The 22,948-nt window shown below is 43.8% G+C and overlaps 1 protein-coding gene across 4 annotated transcripts in view; it reads right to left on the minus strand.

Annotated features, from left to right (window-relative positions):
* Foxn3 (forkhead box N3) overlaps positions 1–22,948 on the minus strand; it is a 405,623-nt gene that overhangs the window by 158,937 nt on the left and 223,738 nt on the right. For all 4 annotated transcript variants that reach the window (XM_005390273.2, XM_013517169.1, XM_005390271.2 and 1 more), the window contains one exon: positions 15,338–15,450. In XM_005390273.2, coding sequence (XP_005390330.1) covers positions 15,338–15,450 — 113 coding nt within the window. The remainder of the gene's footprint in view (positions 1–15,337; positions 15,451–22,948) is intronic.

The following is a 22,948-nucleotide window of genomic DNA, read 5'->3' on the forward strand; positions in this document are numbered from 1 at the left end:
CATGGATGAAGCTGGAGGACCTATGCTAAATGACATTAGCTAGGCAGACACAAATTCTGCTTGGTATCCCAACACTCAGGAGGCTGAGGCAGGAGGATCGATGCAAGTGCAAGGTCAATCTGGCTACACACTGAATGCAAGGCCAGCCTCAACTACACAGGGAGACCCTGTCTGGAAGAAAAAAAAAAAAAAAAGAAACAACTGCATGGCATCATTTATAAATGGAATCTAATAACATTGAGCTCACAGACAAAAGAGAATAGATCAGTGGTCACCAGAGGCTGAAGGGTAAGGGAAGAAATTGGTCAAAGGGCAAAAACCTGTAGTTATCAGATGAGTCAGTTTTAGAGATATAATGCAGAGCATGGTAATTGTACCTAATAAGGATGTATTTATTGCAATTTGCTAAGAAAGTAGCTCTTGCGTATTTCTGCTACATGGGCATAAACTTACACACATGCACAAAACAGTGACAATGAAAGATAATGGATATGTTAATTAGCTTGACTGTGGCAATTATTTCACAGTGTAGACATGTATCAAGATGTTATGCTGGACACCTTAAACATATACAGTTTTTATTAGTCAGTTATACTTCTACAGAGCTGGAGAGGTAAGAAGATAAACAGATTTATTTCCAAGACTTAAGTGCAAAAACAGCTCAACAGTCTAGCACATTCATTTCAGTTGATTCTCACAAATTTAGTATCACTCCTACACCTGTTCAGGTTATTGAAAACTTTCTCATGTGTTGTGTTTTGCCACCCAAGTGACCGATTCAGCCTAACACATACAGAACCAAAGTGGCCAGCAGAGCGTATCATTTCCTACAATCTAAGTCTGGCCCTAGCAAATACACAACTTCATAGCACTGGTGATAGTTATTTAAAATTTTTACACATCAAGATCAACCAAAATCATCTAGGTAGTTTTGGAAGGATCTTTACTGCTTATTCCTTAACGAAGTAAAATTAATTCTCTTGTCTTCAATCCTTTTTTTTTACTTCAATGTCAAATGGAGGATGCTAATTACATTAATTCACTTTTACTGCACAAATGTTTACTGCATCTGTACAATAGTAGAGATTTACCTCAATGTTAGGTGTTTTGTTTTATTCAAAGAATGCTACCAAAATATATCTATCTAACCACAAGGATTTTAAAAAAAACTCAAAACATGGGTTAGTCTTGCCCACTGTCCTCACAGACATATTTTCTTAAAAATTACATATATGATTTGATAGCTGAAGTATGAAGATTTACTCCCAAGGATGACTGAATATTTAAGGGGAAAAAAGAAAAAGAAAACTCTACAGTGGAATTCACAAAGAAGTTCACTTATACTGCTTTGACTATCTTTCTCCTCACCTGAACAGTTGGCATAAATAATCTTCAGGTCATAAAACTTAAATTACCAGTTTGAGAAGTCTGAGTGATTCTCCCCGATGTCACATTTATTTTTTTGTTTTGTTTTGTTTTGTTCTGTCTAAAATAGAAGCAATCCTTTAACACACACACACACACACACACACACACATACAGAGGTCCATGGTTGCTCCTCTCTCTGTTTCACGGCCTTCATAGCTCTTCATCCACCCCCACAAATAAGTCTCAACTTCCTCCCTACCCTCCGCAGCCCTCCCAAGGCTCTCTCTTCAGTGTCATTGTCCTACTGTCTATGTCCCCGGCTTCAGATCTTCCTCTCCCATGGCTCGATCTCTCACCCCCTTCAGAACCGTCTTTAGGCTACAAAACCTAAATTGCCTTTTTCCCAAGTGCCCCACCATTTCCCCTTCCAAAAGCCCTGCACCTCAACTCTTAGATACCGAGAACAGCTCCCTAAAAGACAGTAAACACACAGTGACACAGTAGTGTGGGAAGGGCTCGGGTTCTCGGGGACAGCAGCAAGAAGAGGCTGACCCAGGTCCTGGCTCAGCCACGGGCAAGCAAGGAACCACCTCTCTTGGTCCAAGTTCTCTCAAATTAAGAAATGACAATAAAATCTATCTCATCAGATTTTTAGAAGAATTAGGTGAGACTGCATCTATGGTATCTATTATACCACGCATGGCACATAGTAAGTGTTTGATAAATGCTTTGTTGTCTGCCTTCCGCGCCAAAACCAGAATGCTTTAGAGTCCAAAGCAGGGAGGATGAAATAAATGTAAAATTCTTAACAATCCTACAGTGCTAAAGAGCTTACTTTCATAGATATTTCTTAGAAGTCTAGAAGATCAGGCAGAAATAGATTTTTGTCTTACTCAACATCAAAGAGTTGTATTAGAGAAATTCACTTGGTTTTCCTATAACTTTGGCTTCAACAACCTTGATGACAGAACATGCCACATCTGAGAGATGAGGGCAAGAGGGGGTGGTGTCGGAAAGAGGAAACTTCAAAGGGCTTTAATAAGAATAAAATTCCACCAGCGTTACCATATGTCCAATCCTTCCCCCTTCAAGAACACTCCATTAACAAGGTGGGGGGTGGCCGCTCAAGCCAGGGCTCCTTTGGTAGCCAGGATAGGACCTGTGGCCAGAGCACCTGCAGCAGAAGCCAGGGCCCTGGCACCACACAGGTGCCTTCTGAACACAGATGTGAAAATACAAAGACTGAAGATCTTCCTCTGCTAGCAGGTAGGGAAGGATAACATTTGGGGCTCTTTCTTCCAAAGGGATGAAAGTACAACAGCGAGATTCCCTGGGAGAGCAAAGTAAGACTGGGAGCAGGGAGGAGCTGCCTTTGTTCTCATCAAAGAAGAAAAGAATGTAGGGGGAAAGAAACTAATGAGTTACTGCCAAAAGATTTAAGCGCGGATTATGTATCTGGGAGAGAGCACACACAAGTGACTGTTTGGCCAGCCTGCAGTGAACACTTTTCCCACCATGATCTGGGGAGGGGAGCTTCCAGCCCTTACCTTTCAGGGCTTGTTCCACAGCCACAGAGAGCAGAGGGAGGCTTCTTTACAAAGGAATAAAGAAGGAGACAAAGCTGGAGCCACTCCTGGCCTTCTTCACCCCAAGCACATTTGCATTTTCTATGGCAGCTCCAAAATGTTTCGTCCTCTGCAACATTTGGTGTGTGGAGTCAACGGCCTGGAATTTATAACCTTCCCAGCCCAGGGCAGCCTGATGGGTCTCTTAGGCTTCAACAGTGACCCGGTTCAAACAGTCAGGCTTCCTGCACACCTGGGGACGCACCAGGGCCTTGGCAGACAGATGGGGAAGGAGAAGGAGGCCAGAAACACCAACCCTGCCAAATGGCTAAACGATCTTGGGGGCGGGGGACACAGGGATCGTGCTTCTCCCTCCTGTCTAAACGCCCTTGGAGCTGCGGCTGGAAAGAGCGGGGTCACCAGCTCCTCGGGGCATTCCTCAGCAACTGGAAGAAAATATTCAGTGCTATTCTTATAAACGGTGCCAGGCCTTCTCAGGGAGAGCATTCCTAAATGGGCCCTGAAGAAGACCTGTATGCAAAATTCTGCTTCAAGCCCAGGGAGAAAGGCAGAGAGAGCTTACGAAGGGGCCAGGTTCTCAGAGATCTTAAATAGATCTGTGTGGAGACTGGAGTATAAAGTATAAAAAGATGCTCTACAATGCGAAACCAGATCTACAAGGGCCAAACCGGTTTGCAGCATAGGCAAGAACAAGCCTAGGCAATTATCAAGAGTCTGGTGATGATAAGGAAACAGAAATCAAATTTATTGATTTTCTAGAGGGCAGGCCCAAGTGCTAAGCACCTGATAGATCATTTTACTTCATTTAATCTCTGACTGTGGTATTCCTTTTTTTCAGTAGTACAGGTTTGCAGACATAATGATTACACTTGTCATGGGGAGTTGGTACATATACATAACATCTTCATTCTTTGTCCTTCCTCTGCCCTCCCCTCATCGGCCCATCTGTTCTGATGACACAACAGGATGACGAAACAGATGCTCAGAGAGTTCAGGTAGCTTGGTCAAGGCCATACAGCTAGGGCGTGGCCAGGCAAGGCTGTAGGTGAGTCTTGTTCTGGGACTTGCTCCGGCCCTGGTGTGAAGGACCTGGCAGGGAGCCTGGAGACCATCAGACCCAAGCGGGATAGTGTGCAGTTCTCAGATCCTGCCCCACTACAGGCCAGGGAGGCAGAAGGACCTGCCAGGGGTGTGAAGCTCACAGAGACAGGCTTAGGAGACTTGTGGTTCTGATCCCTGGTCTACCACGGGGCAAGATGGAGGCAGGGGACAGAGTCACGCTTTGACAGCCTGACGTCATTAGATCCCTTTCATTTTTCTGCTTCCATGCTATTTCCCAACTGGCCCCTTCCTCCTGAGGATGTCACAGCTGCTGGGTCCATCTGCAGGACCAGCTCAGGCCAGCCCCACAGCAGGCACAGGTGGAGACAAGGCCGGGGGGGCAGTGGGCCAGAGCAGCCCACCGCTCCAAGGGGTGACTTTGCTGGAAAGTGTGAAGAAGGGGCAAAAAAAAAAAAAAAAATCTCTGTGTGCCTCAGTTTCCCTAAAGGTAGAAAAGGAAGGTGGTGAACAATTTCCGGCTCAGAAGAAAACTAAAAAAAGAAATTCTGCTCTCCTTATAGTTAAAAAAAAAATTCCTTTCACTCAGAAGCCCCGTAACTGGAGAGAAAAGCAGGAAAAGGGAAGGAGGAAGGGGCAAGAGGGAGAAGGGGAGAAGAGGGGAGGAGAAAGAAAGCAGAGGGAGGAGGAGACGGAAGGAGCAGGCAGAGAAGGAGGCAGAAAAAGCTAAAATCTGGTTGACGTTTCCCCTCTGAGCATGTTTCTTCCCAGTCATTTTCCATTTTATTCTTGCCTAACACTGTTGTGGGGTGCGGTGCCTGAGACACAGGTGGAAGCGAGCAAACAGACCTCAAGCAAAACTTTCCACCTAAAAGTAAACACGCAGTGTACATGTCTCTACTTGGACTATTGTGATTAAGTAACTCGATCGCTAAAGATAAGGCGCTGTTTTTTCTCTTTAAATGTCTCATGGTTTATGGATGTTTTCTCCAGCTGACTTCAAAGTCAGCAAAAGTTAGCAATGGATGTGGAATTTTTCATACAGTGCTTCTCAAACCCTTTCCCGAGCCTTTCACATATATGCAGCGTGTCAAAGGTGGTTTGACAAATTATGCCTCAAGTACCTGACACACAAAAAACACAAGGCTAAGAATGTGATCAGAGACTCTGGCCAAAGACATGTGACTCTACAGAACAAGGCCACCAGCTTGGCTCCTCAGAGCAAGTTTATGCAACGGGTGGGCCCCATTCACACTAATTCGGTAGATAAACAATAGGGGGAGGTCTGCATGATTTGATGGACAGCTTTTGGAAATGATCTTCTGCTTGGCAAAACACTGCAGTGATAACTTTATTCACACGGAAGGAAATGCAAAGAAGTGTCACTAAAACAAGACAGGTAATTGCAGGGCAGGAATCAAAGAGCTGGATGACACAGAATGAAGAGTAACTAAATTAGTCCCATCGTGGTCTTGATATTTGGACTTAATTTGCAGAGAAGAGCCCTGAACTCTAACTTCTAAGTAATCAAGTCATGCATACTGCCCTTCGTGTTTTCTTTCCGTCTGCCACTGAAGGTAGGGAGACTGCAGACACAGGGCACAGATACTCAGCTGGCTCTCATGGCAGCTGGGTAGACTAAGTAACAGAACACCCCAGTCGCTGGAAGGAAAATGCTGCAATTCTCCAGCACAGTAAAATCTCACCCAACAACCCAAGCAGCTGGTGGTCAAGCCTGGACTAGCATCCCCAGCAGTAGCTGATTCTGCTTTTATCACCTTTCTCAGTCCATCCACCCTTCGACCCAGGCATTCACCCAACTTCTCTTAAGTGTCTCTGGCACAGGCTTAGATGCTACCCTGTTACAGGTCTTTCTTCTAAAATGAACCCAGATCTTTCTATAACCCTACCCACAGGATCCTAATCCCTCCTACTGATGAAAACGGCTGGTAGTTTATCTTAAGGTGCTTTGCTCCAGGTGACAGATTCCCAACACTTCCACAGTGAAGCAAGATCCTCTTGCCAGGCAGGCAGGCTCTTTCCTTCAGGGTCTGATCCACATGCAAAGTGGTCACCACATCACACACTTCGCTTTACTAATATTACCTCCTACTATTTACAGTTCCATTTTGACCAACATAAGCTACTGCAGATATACAATAAACCAATCCTCTCACTCCACCTCCCTCAAACCTTTCATGAATGATAGGTTTCACCGTACCACCTAATTAAATTTCCACACCTCCGCTGCTTAATACCTCTTTTTTTTAATTTATTTATGGGGGGGGCAGGGTACTGGGGATTGAACCTCACTCAAACCTCTGCACCAAGCTACATTCCCGCCCCCTTTTTCATTTTGAGATAGGGTCTCACTAAGTTGGCAAGTTGCCCAGTTTGGGCTGGAGCTTGCCATCCTCCTGCCTCAGCCTCTCACCGTGCTGGGATTGATTGTAAGCCTGTGCTACCACACCTGGCTCCCTCACTTTTTAAACTGAAAGTCCACAAACATGTAATCAAAACCTGGAGGAAGGAGAGTCTTAAGACGTAGCAGTGGTAGGTTTTTCTATTATGATAAAACATCCATCATTTTCACACTGCTACAAAACAAAGAATACGCTGCCTATTTTTTGTTCCATTGTGACTTCATGCATTTTTTTCTTTTCAGTCCTTTCACATTTCTAACACATAGGTAGGGTTCTCCTCCTCTGGGAAGGTGAGGGCTTGACAACTGCACAATGCAGAACAGCCTGGCTTTGCAGATATTTCCCACTTTCTAGAAAACCCTAAGATGCTCTGACCAGGAATCTACCAGGCCCTCAGCTGGCTGTCTGGAGAAACAAATAAATACTAAGCAAATCTGAAAAGGCTCCAGAACCCTACTGGGTCCATCAACACCTGAACTTTCTTCACATGAGACATGAAAAACATGGAATTTCTTTGTTATCCACTATATCAGGAGTTAGATCAACAGAAATCAGCAGCAGACTTAGAGATGTCAACATTTCTGGTAATAAAAATACAAACCAGGGAATAAGGGTCCCCTCAAAAGGGCAGGAGAGGAGACAACGGCTCCGTGTCGCCCTCAACACCTAAGTTTCCCTCATACCTGGGTAACACAGATATAATCAGCCTCATTGCTTAAGCATTTGACTTTCAAAGTGAGGGTGAAAACAGAATGAAATTGGATGAATGAGCGCAATATTCATGAGAAACGCCTAGTACATAAGTGCTCAAAGATAAGAGGGGCTGTTTTCCATTTAAATAAAATAATGTAGGACTGAACGAGAATGAAATGTACAATGGACAGCGTATGGAAGGTAAAATGCTGAGATCAAAAATATTCTATGAGACCAACTCGGAAGTACAATAGAAGTCAATAGATAATATGATTTGATATGAAAATAAAATTACAGCCAACTAATGGATTTTTAAAGTTCACACTGTAAATGGGCATTATTGTATTTTTTAAAAATAAGAGTGTGCCGCTATAATTGAAGCCTTTTCTATTATACATCCCCTCCAATTTTTTTTTTGACAAAATGTATATCTGGTGGTACTATTATTAGAAAAACCTTGTCATTCAATCCCCTATCTATTTTACCACATTAATTTAGCACACTATTCTACAAATCTAGCACAATGAAGCTTCATATTGATTTTTAAAATTTAATACTCTTTGAAAAATTACTCTAAGCACAAAGTTACAGTTTAAATACAATCTTTTAAATGTGTAATACCTTACCCTTTCAAATTAAACTTACACAAGTAAGTGTATTGAATATGAGGGATATTCAAAAAACTACTTACATTTCCATGAGATACACTGCTTACAAATATAAGCAATAATAATAATATAAGCAATAAGTAATCATAAGTAATATAAGTAATGATGCAACTAGTCTAAATCCTTTCATTCTTTCTTTATGCTTGACTGAATTAAAACATGCAATGACACCATGATCTAACAATTAAACTCTTTTGATGCAGTTAAAGCTGATTTTATTGTGGCTTTGCAGTTATACTGCCAACTATTAAATGCACAACACTTTGAATAACTAGAAAGAAGGATGTCTTATAAATTTAAAAATCATGGGATCCTATCCAAGCAATGAATAAGCCATTCCAGTCTGTGTGCAGATTCAGCCTTTTGAGCCGAGGAATTAACACTGTTATGCTAACAAGCTTAACATTTTGAGGATTTACTAAACTTCTAATTGTCTAAAAGAATGAGTTCCCCAAATACCTTCCATCTCTTCCCTACTACCTACTCATGGAGTTTCCTAATCATCTACTACCAGCCTCATTCTTTCAGACTATTTTATTTATTTTATTTCAGACCAGATTATTTACCTGGTAAAGAATGGATTATAAACACGCTGGAGGTCCTGGGCTCAATCTCTAGCATTAAAAAGCGTGGAAGGGTTCAAATGACTGAGTTCATTGCAATATGCAATGACTGCTCTGTACAACTTCTGCACCCTTAGTAGTATTACTTTATGTAGGCATTAAAGAATTATAAAGACAGAGCACATAAATAGGGTTGTAGGCAGGATAATAAAATAAAACCTTTTGCTGAGTCAACATTAAAAAAGCAACCATTTTCATTAAGAACTTCAATATTGAAAAGGCTAAAACCTTTGGAGAATCCGTTAATGTATTTTTTGTGGCTCATTAAATTGCTCCAAAGAAATAAAGAGAAGCACAAATAGATGCAAATGCCTGGGAATATTTTTTTTTTCTTTAAAAAAACTGAGAGCCAAAGAAACTTTCTTGAAATATTTTGCAAACTTTAGAAAAAGTCATCCAAAAAAAATACACTCCTACATCATCAAAATTCTTATACGTTTTCCAACTTCACACATGTGAAGGTACATTAAAATAAACCAAACAAACAAAAAAAGACATCATTATTTTTGGAGCAAAGACTTTTTAAATAAAAAAATGGAAGGTACAGTGGAGAACGAAGACCCCCTTTTAATGGATTTCTGAAAGCCTAAGTGTGGCTGATGCACCATACAGAAAAAACACACATAAAGCGCTGAGATTTCTTTGAATCTACCGAAAACAACAACAACAATAAAAACTATGATGGCTTTGGCTCCCAAATTAGAATTTCCATGCTCTAAAAACTGATCACCCAGGAAATTCAATAAATCACACTGATGAATCACAAAACCTGTTCCTCACCTATGGTTAAAGAGGATTCAAATGTTTTTCTTTAAACTGACTTTGCCCTAGTGCCTATACCAGTAAAGCTATCACGGAAGATCCACATATATTCACCTTTTACAACAATCTGCCTTCATAAACATTATTATGACAGTATCAATGATTTACCGGGCATTAATCTAGTATTGTAGTTTTTTTTGTCTGCAGTGCTGACAACTGAATCCAAGGTGTCAGGCTCGCTAGGCAAGTGCTCTACCATTGAGCTATAATCCCCACCTCCTCCTAGGGTGATGTTTAAATGTCCCATGATAAGGTATCAAGATCACAAAAGGGGAGTCACCCATGGGAAAATGACCTCCATGTAACCATCAGACACTGAGAGGAATTAGCAAACGGGTATTTCCTTTAAAAAAATTGGTGGAAGTGGAGTTGGGACCCAAAGTGTAGAATCAATAGGTAACTTGGCAACATCTACATATAAAAATATGCACAACCTTTGATGAGAAACGCCATACCAAGGAAGGAGGGGCATAGGTAGCACGCTAAATATTAAAGCAGCTAACTGAACTTTCCTGAGGGGGTATAGACAAGGCAGCCAAATAACACCTCTCCCTCCTCTTTTCCCATCTAGAACCCAAAGCCCACATGCCTGACCCTGGCAAAGTCCTCCGGCTGGTGGGTTTGGTCTTGATGTGACCCTATTTCACTGAGCTTAGCCCTGAGGACTCCACAAAGCCAGGTGGGCACCATTTCACAAAGACAAAGTGTCAAGAATTGTGGTACCCAAATCACAGGGACACAGAGAATGAGTCAAAGCAAGAGGCCCTGGCAGTCAGCTCTTGAAATGTACGGAAACCACGCGAGACAGGAAAGTAGGAAGGCAACTGCTTGGTGAAGCACATGCCACTTTTCTTACACCGAAAATGATCTCGACGTTTAAAGCAGATATAACTGATAAACTCAACTATCCCGTGCTTTAAGAGCTGCACCTCTGTTGCTTCAAGCAGAAAAGCTACAGAAGTAGCACAGAGAGCTCCCATACCCCCTCGTTCAGTCTCCCACAACGTGAACATCTTACACTACTGTGGGACATTTTCCATAACTAAGGAACCAACACTGGCACGTTACTTTGAACTAAACTGCGCAATTTATTCATATTTCACTACTTTGTCCCTAGCGTCCTTTTCTGTTCCAGGATGGCATCCAAGATCAGGTTAGTCATCGCACCTCCTTAGGCATCCTCTGGTCTGTGACTGTTTCTCAGACTTCCCTTGTTTGTGATGACCTTGACAGCTGGGAGGAGTGCTCATCAGGTACGTATTTCGTACAATAGTCTCCCTAGAGGACAAAATCTGGGTCTGATATTTCACCCATGCATTACAGTAAGGTTACAAGTGTTATGACTAGTGTTATGATTTGGTTCTTATATGTCCCCCAAAGAACCATATATGATGGCGAACCTTTCTGAGTTTTTAATGATAACAAACAGCCCACTGCCCACTGCGGCACGAGTGCCACAGGTTCGCCACAACTGTGCCAGAGGCTTGGTTGCCAGACTAGGGCACTGCTGAGAGGTGGTGGAAACTTCAGGAAGTGGGACCTGTGGGAGACAGGCAGGTCAGTGGGGCACAAGCAAAGGGCTATCAAGAGTCCCCAGCTCCTCCACCACTGTGCTTTCCATTCATAATAAGATGGGCAGCTCTCCCCACCAGGTACTCCTGCCATGATACAGTCTATTGCCACAGGCCCCAAATGACAGGACCAGGTGACCACAGACCGAAACCAGGAGCCAAACTAAACATTTCCTCCTTACAAGTTTGTTTATCTCAAGCCTTTGTCAAGGTGACAGTCAGCTGAGTAACACAGCCACAGAAGTGGTGAGCCAAGTTCCTGACAGCCTGTTAAAGGTATCTGCTATCAAGTCCCCATCAACCAGCGATGTCAGCTTTAATAGGTAGGTGGTTTGCCAGGTTTTTCTACAACAAGCTTACCTTCCCATTTCTTCCTGTTATGGTTTGTGTCTAGCTGTCCCCGCAAAGCCTCATGCAGTCATGGGGCAGGCTTCTACAGTTTATGATAGATTCATGGTCCAATGTTAGGATTACGGGTGTGAGTACTACACCCGCCCTGAGATGGGCAGCCAACATACAATATAAGGGAGGGAAAGTCTTGCTCTCTCGCTCCTCCCATTTTTACTCATGTTGCTTTTGCTATCTTCTGCCGCCCTGAACTGTTGCCCTCTGCCATGTGCCACCCTGCCTTGGAGCCAGCCGAGTACGGACTGAAACCTCCACAAACTGTGAGCTAAATAAACCTTTCCTTCCTTAATTTTGGGAGTCTGGTGTTTTGTCTCAGGAACAAGAAAAAAGTAAGACACTTCCCATATTCCACACTTGGCAAGCAAGTCATTAAGTGCAGCCCCTCAGAGCGCGGGGAGTTATGTTCAGCCCTAAATGCAGGAATAGCCACATACATTACTTGGAATTCTTCTCTCTGGGAAATTTATCTTTTCTCTCCTCTTTTCATTTTTTTACATTAGTATGGGCTCATACTGATACTTTGGATTACAACGCAGTAAGTATTTACTTCATTGCTCCAATCGCCCTAGCTTGGCTAATCAAGCAATTTTGGATTGATTCTCTTGCCCTGACACACCCCACCACATTTTGTTTTGAACATTTTTTTCTGCTTTTCCATATTTTTATCCACAAAAATGTCTCACTTTAAAGGGGAGGAGAAATAAGCGTTAACTTATACCCCCGTAAGATTGGTGTGTTTAAGTCTTATCTGCCAGTATGTCACAACTGACCTAATTTGAGAATTGAGTCGTTGGAGAAGTTAAAATGAGGCCATGTTAGAATAAGATAGGTCGCTCACCCAATACAACCCATGTCCTTCTGGAAGGACAAGTTCAGAGACAGACAGCACAGAGGGCAAACATCATGTGAAGGTAGAGGCAGAGGTGAGGGTGGTGCTTCTACAACCCAAGAGCACCAAAGATTGCCAGCACCAGAAGACAAGGGAGAGGCAAGACCAGATTCTCCCTGGCCGTGTCAGCAGAAACCAACCCTGCTGACACACTGATCTAGACTTCTAGCCTCCAGAACTGGAGGGGGGAGTAGTGTCATAAATTCCTGCTGTTTGAGACATTTATTTGTAGGACTTTGTTACAGCAGCGCAAGGAAACTACACAAGGATTAACGTGATTGAGCAAGCTGCAATTCAGTTAAAAACAACTCACAGAGTTGGTGTTATAAAAAAAGGCAGGATAGAGGAACATCCTCACAGACACCTGAAAGGGCACAGTGCAAGACAGGGGCTGCTGGGCGTGGTGATGCACCCCTGTAATCCCAGCACTTGGGAGGCTGAGGGAGGAGGATCATTGTGAGTTCAAGACCAGCCTGGGCTACAAAGTGAGCTCACAGCCAGCTTGAACTGCATAGTGAGACCCTGTCTCAAAAACACACACAAAAAAAGAAGACGAAGAAGGAAGACAGGGACACAAGTCAACACCCTCCATATGCAGGACTCGACTAGAGGTGCACATAGTGTGGGGTCGTGTTCTCAGATGCTTTGTTTTCCCTCCAGTTTATGGCCACCTGCAGCTCACCTCGGTGCCACTGCCAAGCACACCTGCAAGTACCAGCGATAGCCGCCCATCTAGTCTAATCACCACCTTCCTACACTAAGCACCAGCTCCACGGAAGCCAAGCGCTTCCCTCCCAGGTGCCCTTCACAGCAACCCTACAAAGGCTGACAGATGATTCCCTGAATCACCGTGGACCCGGCCAGATCATGCCCACTCAGCAACTTTTGGTCCCCCCATTTAATGACTTGCTTTGTTCCACCTTAATCTTCCCAGAGTCAATCAACAAGTGGGCCAGTAGCTTAGCACTGAGCTGAACATTGTACCATCGTAAGCCATAGAAATACCATATAATCGCCCATATAATCACATAGCTTTAGTATAATAATTTCACACACCGGAGGATCCCGAAGCAAACGCTAGGCTTTTGGAGGAAAGCATGACAGTCTCCAGCACAGAGAGGCGCTCTCATAGAGCTAAGACATGGAAAAGGCGAGATGCAATCTGACCTCCCCCGTCACTCCACAGCCAGGGACTTGGACACAGGTGAAACCTAAGCACCTGCCTAAGTTAAGTGGTAGAAACCCCCTCCTCTCCCCTCCCCCTCGTCAACTGGGAGAAAAGGAACTGCAGGTGACAGACAGGATCTGAAGTACTCACTGGAAATTATTTTCACTATGGAAGCTCTGGTTCATCTACATTTCTATGCTATATTAAAAACTCAAAGGAAGTCATTAGGCTAAGGCCAGCTTACAGAGCCTCATGCCTGAGTATGCAGTCTTCCTGCAAGCCCCAGAGCTCTCCTATAATCCTTCAAATTATTAAATAATCACTGTGTTTCCCTTGGGGTCACATTTGGCAACAAAATAGTGGCCTAAATGAACCAATGATATGACTCAGTGAATAGCACTTATGTTCTTAACTTGCTAGAAGCAAAGGGATGTGAAATACTTCCCAGGGACACCCTGGAAAGGCAACTATATTCCATGAGGCTTGGAGAATCAGGGGAAAAGACTGACAAGGGAACACGAGGATCTGGGAAATAGTTCAATAATCAGTGCTGTGTCCTCTACCAACCCCATACATCAGCGATTCGCTACTCCAGTCCTAGTTCTTTTCCATCTGGGAGTGGCTACAGCCATAAGAAGAAAGCTAAGCATATGGCTCTGCCCTTCTGGACATTTCTACCATGTCGGCTGGGCTGCTCTGGAAAATCCCATTTTATCTCCTACAGCTATATGACCTCAAGTTGTCATTTCAAATAAAGTATGCTTCCAGTGATTTTTATGAACACAGACAAAAGCTGCTACAACCTTTTTTTTTTTTTTTCAAACCTTGCAAACCAACTGTAGTTGCTATGTAGGGTTATTTGTTTCTAAGGCAACAGCGTATATCTTAGTACTAATGGCCTGTCCTTTTGCCAGGCAACAAACAGCCTTGTGATGCAACTGCACCTGTCTCGGCTACGCGTTACTATGGAGATGCTCTGGTTGCTATGGCTACCATCACGCTAATCGCCTAGCAAAGGCAGACATACAGCAGTCTACTCAGAGAGCCCAGCTGTTCCTCCCCGTCTCTAGCTGAAGACTGATTGTCTAAGGTCTGTGATGGAATGCTTCTCAACTGAGAAGCACAAGAACTTCATTAATGCCGTTTCAGAGAATTGCTCTGTGCTCCTTCCTGCAGCACAAACATCAGGCTCGGGGAAAAAATCTGCAAGAAGTGGACTAGAGAACTCCTGAAATCTCTGACACCGTGCCATTCCCAATTAACATGAACCAAGGATTATGTGTCTTAACTATGTGGTTACAATAGAAACATTTCTAGGCATCTTTTAAAAATTTTTTGTTGTGTCAGGGAAGTACCCACAGTCAAGCATAATGTATAGAAAAAATCCACTTTCAAATTTGCTTCTGTGTTCTATGGCTCTTTCTTGGAATGGAACATTAATATGCTTATCTAAAAAGTGACAAGGTGTTTAATCCTCCAATTATATATTTGTAAAAACAGTACTCATGACCTCACAGTCTCAAAACAAATGACCATGTGAGGAGGGAAAAGGTCTCCATTGTTCTCTGCTGTCCTTGAAGAAGCAAACGCCAAGTAACCACAACAAAACTATCACTCAGGAGCACCGTCTACATGGAGACCAGGACCCACAACAACTCAAGGCGGCTTCTCAACATCCGTGGAGACTGGCCAGGGTATAGGAAGACGGAATCACTTGCTTGACCATTCCAGTGTGTTCTTCCCAACAAAACGTAACACACAGAGATCTGAAAGCTGTCAACTTGTCTTTGTAAATGTTTCTACCCAGGAAGACATTATTTTACCCACGATGGAGCCTTCTGGAAACACTTTTCTTCGAAGCAGCAGAAGCGGTAAGGTTTGCAGGAAATACAACAATGGATCTGCCTCCTAATAACACTTAATTTCTTTCTCATTTAGCTGCAGTTATTTTTAAAATCTCATACAGCCTTTTAAATTGGTTTCAGTGCCTGTCTCTGCTAAAATAACGCAATTTCAGTAGACCGGAAAAAAAAAAGTCAGAAAAGTCTGAATTGCTTACCTTTGATATGCCTGAGGAGTGGGAGGTGGGTGGTAAGGTGTCTTTTTCAAAGCCTGAATTAGATTTTGTCTATACTCTGGGTCTATGCACCACAATGACCCTTTCCCAATACTCTGCAAAGGAAATTAAAATATGAAAGCATTAATAGAAAAGTAGACATACAGCATTACCATCATTCTTAAAAGGTTCTCATTCATTTGTTGACTTAAACATCGTGCTGACAATAGAACACCATAAAATACTCTTCAATCTTCCTTGTATTAGGTCTGACAGACCAAATGAACATGTTCTTCTTTTAGATTATGTTGACACCATAATATAATCTTTCTCTCAAACCCATTCGAAAAAAATGAGACTCTTTTATCTTTCAGTGTCCATTTTGAAGAATACGTGTTCTCTCCTAAAAAGCTTTAATTTTTCTCAAATATTGAAGAAAAAAGTGGGCCGACATACCCACAAAACTCCATCTCTGCTCTAAAAATTAGAGTTATGTTTTTAAACAACCTTATATTGGGACCATTTTACAAAAATGGAAAATGACCCACTTGTTTTATTCCAACTTGCTCACAAAAGAGCAACATTGACGCTTGGAAAGGAATTGTGTAATTATCTTCCCCAGGAAACAAAAGATCTCAGGCAAACAACGGGAAACTTCAGCCAGGATCCAATATTTATTTTTTGGATTCCTCAGTTCACTGCAACATGCTCCTGCCTATAAGAATTGAACCTTTAGAAGTCAAACTTTAAAATGCAAATTTTCTAGAACTGGTCCATGGAGGGAAGCTTCCTCAGGGACTCACTTGCAGGCTGGATGGAGGCATGTAGTTTGATCAGCATATTCAAAAAAACCTAGCTGCCTCTGAACTCTACTGGAACTATTTGGCAACAGACTGACGGGCAGTCCCTCTCTAAATGCAGGCTTTCAAGTGACGAATGTACCCAAACTGTTTGATAAAGTCATCTGTAAATATTTACTGATTTGTAAAGAAAAGAAGTTAAATTACCCAAACCCACACCTACCCAAGCTTTCCGCCACTTTCTCACACAACTGCCACACAATAGCAAGACTAATGTTGTCTTCCGACATTTGGACAGCAAACAAGACAACCATTTCATGGCCAAAACGTGGGCGCGAGGGGGGGAGGGGGTGTCCAAGTGGACCCCATGAAAGGAACATTAAACGTAAGTTATTTCTAAAATCTTTAAAGCACTTTTAAAATTTATATATTATAGCCATCAGTTCAAGTACTGTTCTTGCAAACTTTATTTATTCGAATACATAAACATTTAAAATATTATCAATAACGTCAGCGCACAGCAGCACAGGTGGAATTAACTGTGTGGGGTGCACTGGGAATAGAGGAGTTGTACAAAGTCTCAGCGAGAGACTGGTGCAAGGGACCACGCCAGTCACCCAGCCCCAGGCACAAGCCTGACATGATACGGACCTGGATCAGGCGGACCTGTCTATGCTGCACACTGATGCTCCAAGTGTAATCTGAATGTTAAAGACATGAAAAATGCCAGCTTTAGAAAATTTAATGTTCCTCCGTGGCCTTTTTTTTTGGTACCGGGAATCGAACTCAGGACCTTGAGCTTGCCAGGCAGGTGCTGTGCTGCTGTGCTATCTCCCTGGGCCATATGTGGCCTGTCTTTCTGTACATATTTTCAAGTCTAGAATGGTTCACAGAATCTGATGAGGCCTCCCAAGTAAAAGAGGCAATCACTGCCCTGGTTCTTTCTTCTTTTCCTGTGGAAAAAGCTCTGTAGCGTACTTTCTGAAGAAAGTCAAAAAGGTAAGGAGTGAAGAAATAGTTGAGGACAGGGAAGACCAAGAATTACCAAATTTGGCTAAAGTAAAACAAACCAGCAGAGCCAGTCAGCTCCTCCATCATCTGAAGGGGGTGGCCTGAGTCTATCATCAATGGCTCCCAGGGAGCACCGAGCCAGGGGACGGGCTTTTCCCTCCCATGCACACAAGCATGGCCTAAGCCACACGGAGGGCCACGGCTGAGCTGCAAGCCTTTCTACAGTGAAATTACCTCAGTCCTGAGAAAGTAAAGGCTTTTGTTTTCATCAAGGTGACTTTTAGAGAGCGTCAATTTAATCTTACACCAAAAAGACCTAAGACAAAGCAGTGAAAAGCAACGAGCCTCACAGGTAACTAACTAGAAGCCAAGAATGTGGTTTCTCCTAACCCCAACCTAAGTATCTCATTTACTATGCTACCCCACCATTCAGAAACTACCCAGAATAAACCCGCAGATTTGTGCAGAGCAACCATGAAGTAACCAAACAAGGAAGGGTGGTGTGGAGCTACACAGCCATCGCTTGCCTACAACTCATGGTACCGCAGGGAGTCTCAGCTCCCTCCCTGGTAAGAGTCACGGATGAGGCCCAGAGATGTGACAGAATATACGTAGCAAAGTGGCCTTACCTACAGGAACCCGGTGTAAGGCAAGTGGCGTCATAAAGATCTCTTCCTTGACAAAAAAAAAAAAAACATGACTGGACAATATCTCATTAACTCCACTCTGAGGCATTTTCTTCCAACAGTGCCAGTGGCAGGGGTTTCCAGCAAGTGAGGATAAAATGGCTTTCTGCTCTCACATGCTGTTGGTCTGGGCTTAGCAAGATCTTGATGAGCTTTCCAACATTCGTTATGATCATCACTCCCTTCATCTGCCTTCTATGCATCCTGCACCGCGGGCATGGGCCACTGTGACATCTCCGTTGCTCAGGAAGGCAAAGTCACTGACTCGTAACAGCATGGCTAGTAGAAGTTTCCTTTTGCCCAGGTCTTCATATTGTGGTCATTATGAGCTGAGGTTTAATTCCAAATTTGGTCGGTATGTGTGGCCAAATGTACTCTAGCACTCCTTAACTGGAGAAATGTTCTCAAACTTCGGATCATAAGAAATGGTTCCTACCTTGACCCCTTCTGCCTTTTATAGTGAGAAGTTTGCTTTTTTTTTTTTTTTTAATAAAGCAGACTCACATTTCAGTATATCTCATACTTAGAATTTCTAGCATTCCAAAGAAAGAAAACAAACAAAATGCTTCTTAGGGACACATCCATGGGGATCCTGTCAAGGCCTCTGATCATCTTCCAGGGCCAAGAGTCAGGCTGAGCTTGGGGCACCCCACAGGCTGGTAGGGTACCTCACTGTCAAGCTTTCTCCTTGGCTTCGAGTGACAGCTCCAAATTGTACAAAGGTTTACTTGAAAACTCTAAAATGGAAATGGACAGAGGACAGGGTGCTAGGTCTCTAAGGCCAGGAAGAATGATACTGAATGCCCCTCAGAGGGAAGAGAAGGACATAATTTGATTAGAACTGTGTAATAAGTTTGAGAGGCAGAGCTTTTATAAAAATATCTGCATCTCATCTAAGACAAGAATGTGCAACCTTTCTTTTTTTTGGTTTTTTTTCTCCGGTACCGGGAACCGAACTCACGACCTTGTGCTTTCCAGGCAGGCGCTTTTGCCGCTGAGCTAAATCCCCAGCCCCAACCTTTCTTTTTTAAATGGGAAGTAACTGAAGGCCATGCACAATTAAGTGCTAAGGAATTCAAAATAATAAAGGAAAACAAAACTGCATATAGATATAGATATATAGATGCATTTTCCTTATGTATATGTATTTTATACTCCAAAGAAAAATAGGATGAGGAAAAAAATGAGTAAGATAAAGATGAGGCCAATTAAAAGATACCTAAAGAATAACAGACAGCGCTGTTAATATTTTTTTTAAAAAAATCAATACCCAAGAGTAAAAACAAAACAAGAAGAGTCTATATTGTAGACAGAAGTGATTAATGGAAAATGTTTTTTTAAAATAACAACAACAAAATTATATCTAACATCTAAAGGTAAAAACTTCCCCCCTAGGTCTCTGGAGAGATCTCAACCCAGGGACCATCTCTGCAGACTCATTTGTCTGTGTCACATGTCCCAGAACTGCACACCTGTACTATAAGCACTTATCAGTCAGTCTGATAGTGACCTTCAAGTCTGGGTCCTTTGCTAGGTTGAGAATTCCTGAGAGAAAGTTCCATCCTTTAAACATTGTTCATCAAACTGTGAGCCATGAAACATCATGAAATTAATGTGATCATCACAATCAGTACTATTTTAAGGGAACAGAGCAGAATCAAAACAGAATAGAATAGAATAGAAAGGACAGAACAAAACAGAACCCTCTATAGGATGTATTGTGAAATGTGTTATGTGTATATACAAGTAATTCTGATCACAAGGTAACAAGCACTTCTCCTGGGAAGCTGGGTTAATGTTGTCTAGGAATGGGTCCCAGCGTTCTTTTCCTCACAGCAAGCACTTCTGGAAATCAATCCCTCTGGTTGTAGGAATGGAGCACATACTCAATGTGATGCTCAGAAGTTGCGCTTGGAGAAAACAAAGAGGTAGGACCCAAATGGAGGAGGGAGCTGGGTATGTATTCTTGAATTGAAATGATACCTTTTGATGTCTCTCTTCTGCCTTTTCTGAGGATGGCTCCAACACTACCCACCTCATTCACTGGCTTGTCTATCCATTCGCTCATGCATTCATTAATTCATTCATCCATCCATCCATTCATTCATAGGGCACCATTACCTGCCAGGTACCACGGAGGACAGGAGGACAAGGTAAGAAAGAAAAACACCACAAAACAGTGACTGCCCGCCCTCATGAAGTGTGGATTCCAGAGGGGAAAGACCACAGTGAGTAGAATAGGAAATAAATAACAAAATCATAACAGACGGTACTACCTGCTGGGAAGGAAATAGAGACTGATGAGATAAAAGACAGGAAGCTGCTGCTGGGTGGACAATAAATGGGTTGGAAGAGGCAAGAGGGCCTGCAGAGATGTGTCTGGATCCGCGACAGCATCCAGGCCCAAGATGACCGTGGGGCGTTGGCTCAGGTGAGGGCAGTGGGGGTAGAGAGGGACAAGTTCAGATCATAGTGCATAACCTGGTGGGCCTGGGAACGGGTTAGAAGTAGCAAAGACAGAAAAAAGAAAACTAAAGGTTTAGTCTGAGTTTTCACTGGGTCCAAAACTGGGCGATGGGGAAAATCCATCGTTTTATTGAACATATCCTCTTTGAGACTGCCGGTCTATTAAGATCTCCCGAGTAAGGCACTGGAAAGAACTTACTGGACACAGCCACCCATCGTGCCTCCGCTCTACCCTCACGACCCCCACCTTTTCAGCGAAAGCTCAGCAGCATGAAAGGAAGATCGGAGGTGGTCTGGCTTTTGAGGTTTAATAGCAACTGGTTTCTCTACAGCAAGGGTTGGTCAAATTATCTTGAAAGTGCCAGAGGGGTTATATTTTCATCTTTGTAGGTCACCTGGTCTCTGTTGTGACAACTCAACTCTGCCGTTACAACACAAGAGCAATCAGAGACGGCTGTGCTGCCATAAGACTTTATTTACAAAAACAAAGTCCACAGTTTGCTGTCCTCTGGCCCGCAGCTCAGTACTTGCACTCAGGACTCAGACTTAAAAGCTCTATGGTTCTGAGAATTAAGGAACCAGGTAAAGGATCTTTGGAGGCTAAGATAAGAGATTTGGGCCTGGTTCTGTGCAACTGCTAGAAAAGAGCGCCAATAAAACTGTAAGTCAAGTGCTGCAAAGGAAGAGAGATACCTGGGAGACACAGACTAGGATAAGTTAAGCCCCTCAGCAGTAAGAACACTGTGTATCGGCCTGTGCTCACTATCACTGCCCAGAGCAAGCACTATATATGTGCAGTTTACTTTCCTTCCCTGGGTCTACTTCCTGCTCCATGAATCATGTGATCAGAACAGATCATCCCAAAGTCCCATCATTCTACGCTCTGTGAATACACCATACAGGACCCATCATCAACACTACCATTTAGCGGAGCCAGGACCTCATATCCGTAGAGTCAGCGGAAGCACATTATTACACTTTCAACTTCCCAGCTGTGGGTCCTTAAGCAAGGTACTTAACTGCTCTGAGCGTCGGTTTCCTCATCTATAAAATGCAAGCGGTATAATAATACCTGCTCTACAAGACTGTTGTAAGGATTCAATGAGATTAATACTGTACTAGGCACATAGTAATTAACTCTCATTGTGATGAAGGTAATGAAAATATTAAATAGCCAGCTCCAAACTATGCAGTCCCTGCCCTGATGAATCAGGTACTTGTCAAATTATGAAACGATGTGAATTTCACCAGGAAAAAAAAAAAAAACCACTGTACACTGCTACTTGTTTTCCATTGTCTGACAGTGCTTTTCTTGGTCCAAAGGAAGCGTTCTGCATCAGATGCATTAAGGTGGAAGCAGAGTGCAAATGCAAGGATCAAAATAGAACAAAGCAAAGAACTGGAGTCAGGAGGGACGTGGGGCCTGGAGAAAGCCACTGGCTCTGAGTCACATCTTCTCCCTCTGTCACAGCCCCCCGGGTGCCTCAGAGTTATGATCATCACTTTCGTAACAGAGGTCCCTCCTTCCCACAGTTGAAAGGTCCTGTCCTCCAGGGTGCTCTGGGCAGGGAGAAGCAAGGCCTGATTTAGAGGAGAAAGCTGGGCGGGCAGCCAGGAGGAAGAATCAACCTCAGAGGAGGGAACGGTCTCCTAGCTGGGGTGGCTGTGCCTCAGCACCCTTGTGCCCCCAGGCATCCCAGGGCTGCCCTGGAAGTTGGAACTGATAAGATCCACTCATTTGTCACCAAATGACACTCGGAGAGGGGACTCCAGAGTGAGCATTTCCATCGCAGTGCCATTCTGCGTGGCACACACAAACTTCCCCAGGATCTGGGAGTCAGGCTTGCAGTCTCGTGGGCAGCCCGGGTTTCTTTCACTATGGATACTTCACTCACTCCAGGGGCTCCCCAGTGCAGCCTCCTGTACCCCACCCGGAGTGGCCTCTCCTCCTCCCCCCAAGCTGGCTCCTCCTCTTTTCTGACCCAGCTCCTGCTGAGCTCCTCAAGGCCAAGCTGGCCTTAAAGGAAATAGGGAAGGAGGGAAGACAGAGGGCTGAGGAAGGGCAATAGGAGGAGTATGGCAGGGAGAGGCCAGAAGTCATCCTCAGTACCCACCACACCACCAGACCACAATCCCGACTTCACCGGGCCACAGACCCACTCAAACAGCCATGGCCCCAAGGAAAGGATGCCTCCTGCATCTCCTCTTGAAGCAGATCAATTCAGTGGAAAGAGCTGCTAGGGTGAGGCCCCGGGCAGGGTGCTGAGACCCAGAGGCAGGGTCTATATTCTCAGGATATAGAAGTTCTAGAAGATAGACCATAAGTGCTCTGATGACATAAGCTAGTCAAGGGTTGTGGGACAACAGAAGAGAGAAAAGATGAGGCCTGAGAGAGAGGAAAGCGCTAAAACCGCACACACAGGTTGTACATACACACACACACACACACACTCACACACACACTCACACACACATACACACGGACTCTCACACCAGCCTCCAGCGGACCTGCTGGTTCCCATGGCGGCTGTTCAAGGCAACCCCTTCTCCTCCACCTGGGCCACCCCACCGGGACCCACCAGCCTCCGGGACACTGGGCTCTCCTCACAAACCTCCCCACCTGGCCACCATCCACCTGCACAGAGTCCCCT

This window comes from Chinchilla lanigera, unplaced genomic scaffold (assembly GCF_000276665.1).
Source record: "Chinchilla lanigera isolate Chin_1 unplaced genomic scaffold, ChiLan1.0 scaffold00037, whole genome shotgun sequence".
Taxonomy (NCBI): Eukaryota; Metazoa; Chordata; class Mammalia; order Rodentia; family Chinchillidae; genus Chinchilla; species Chinchilla lanigera.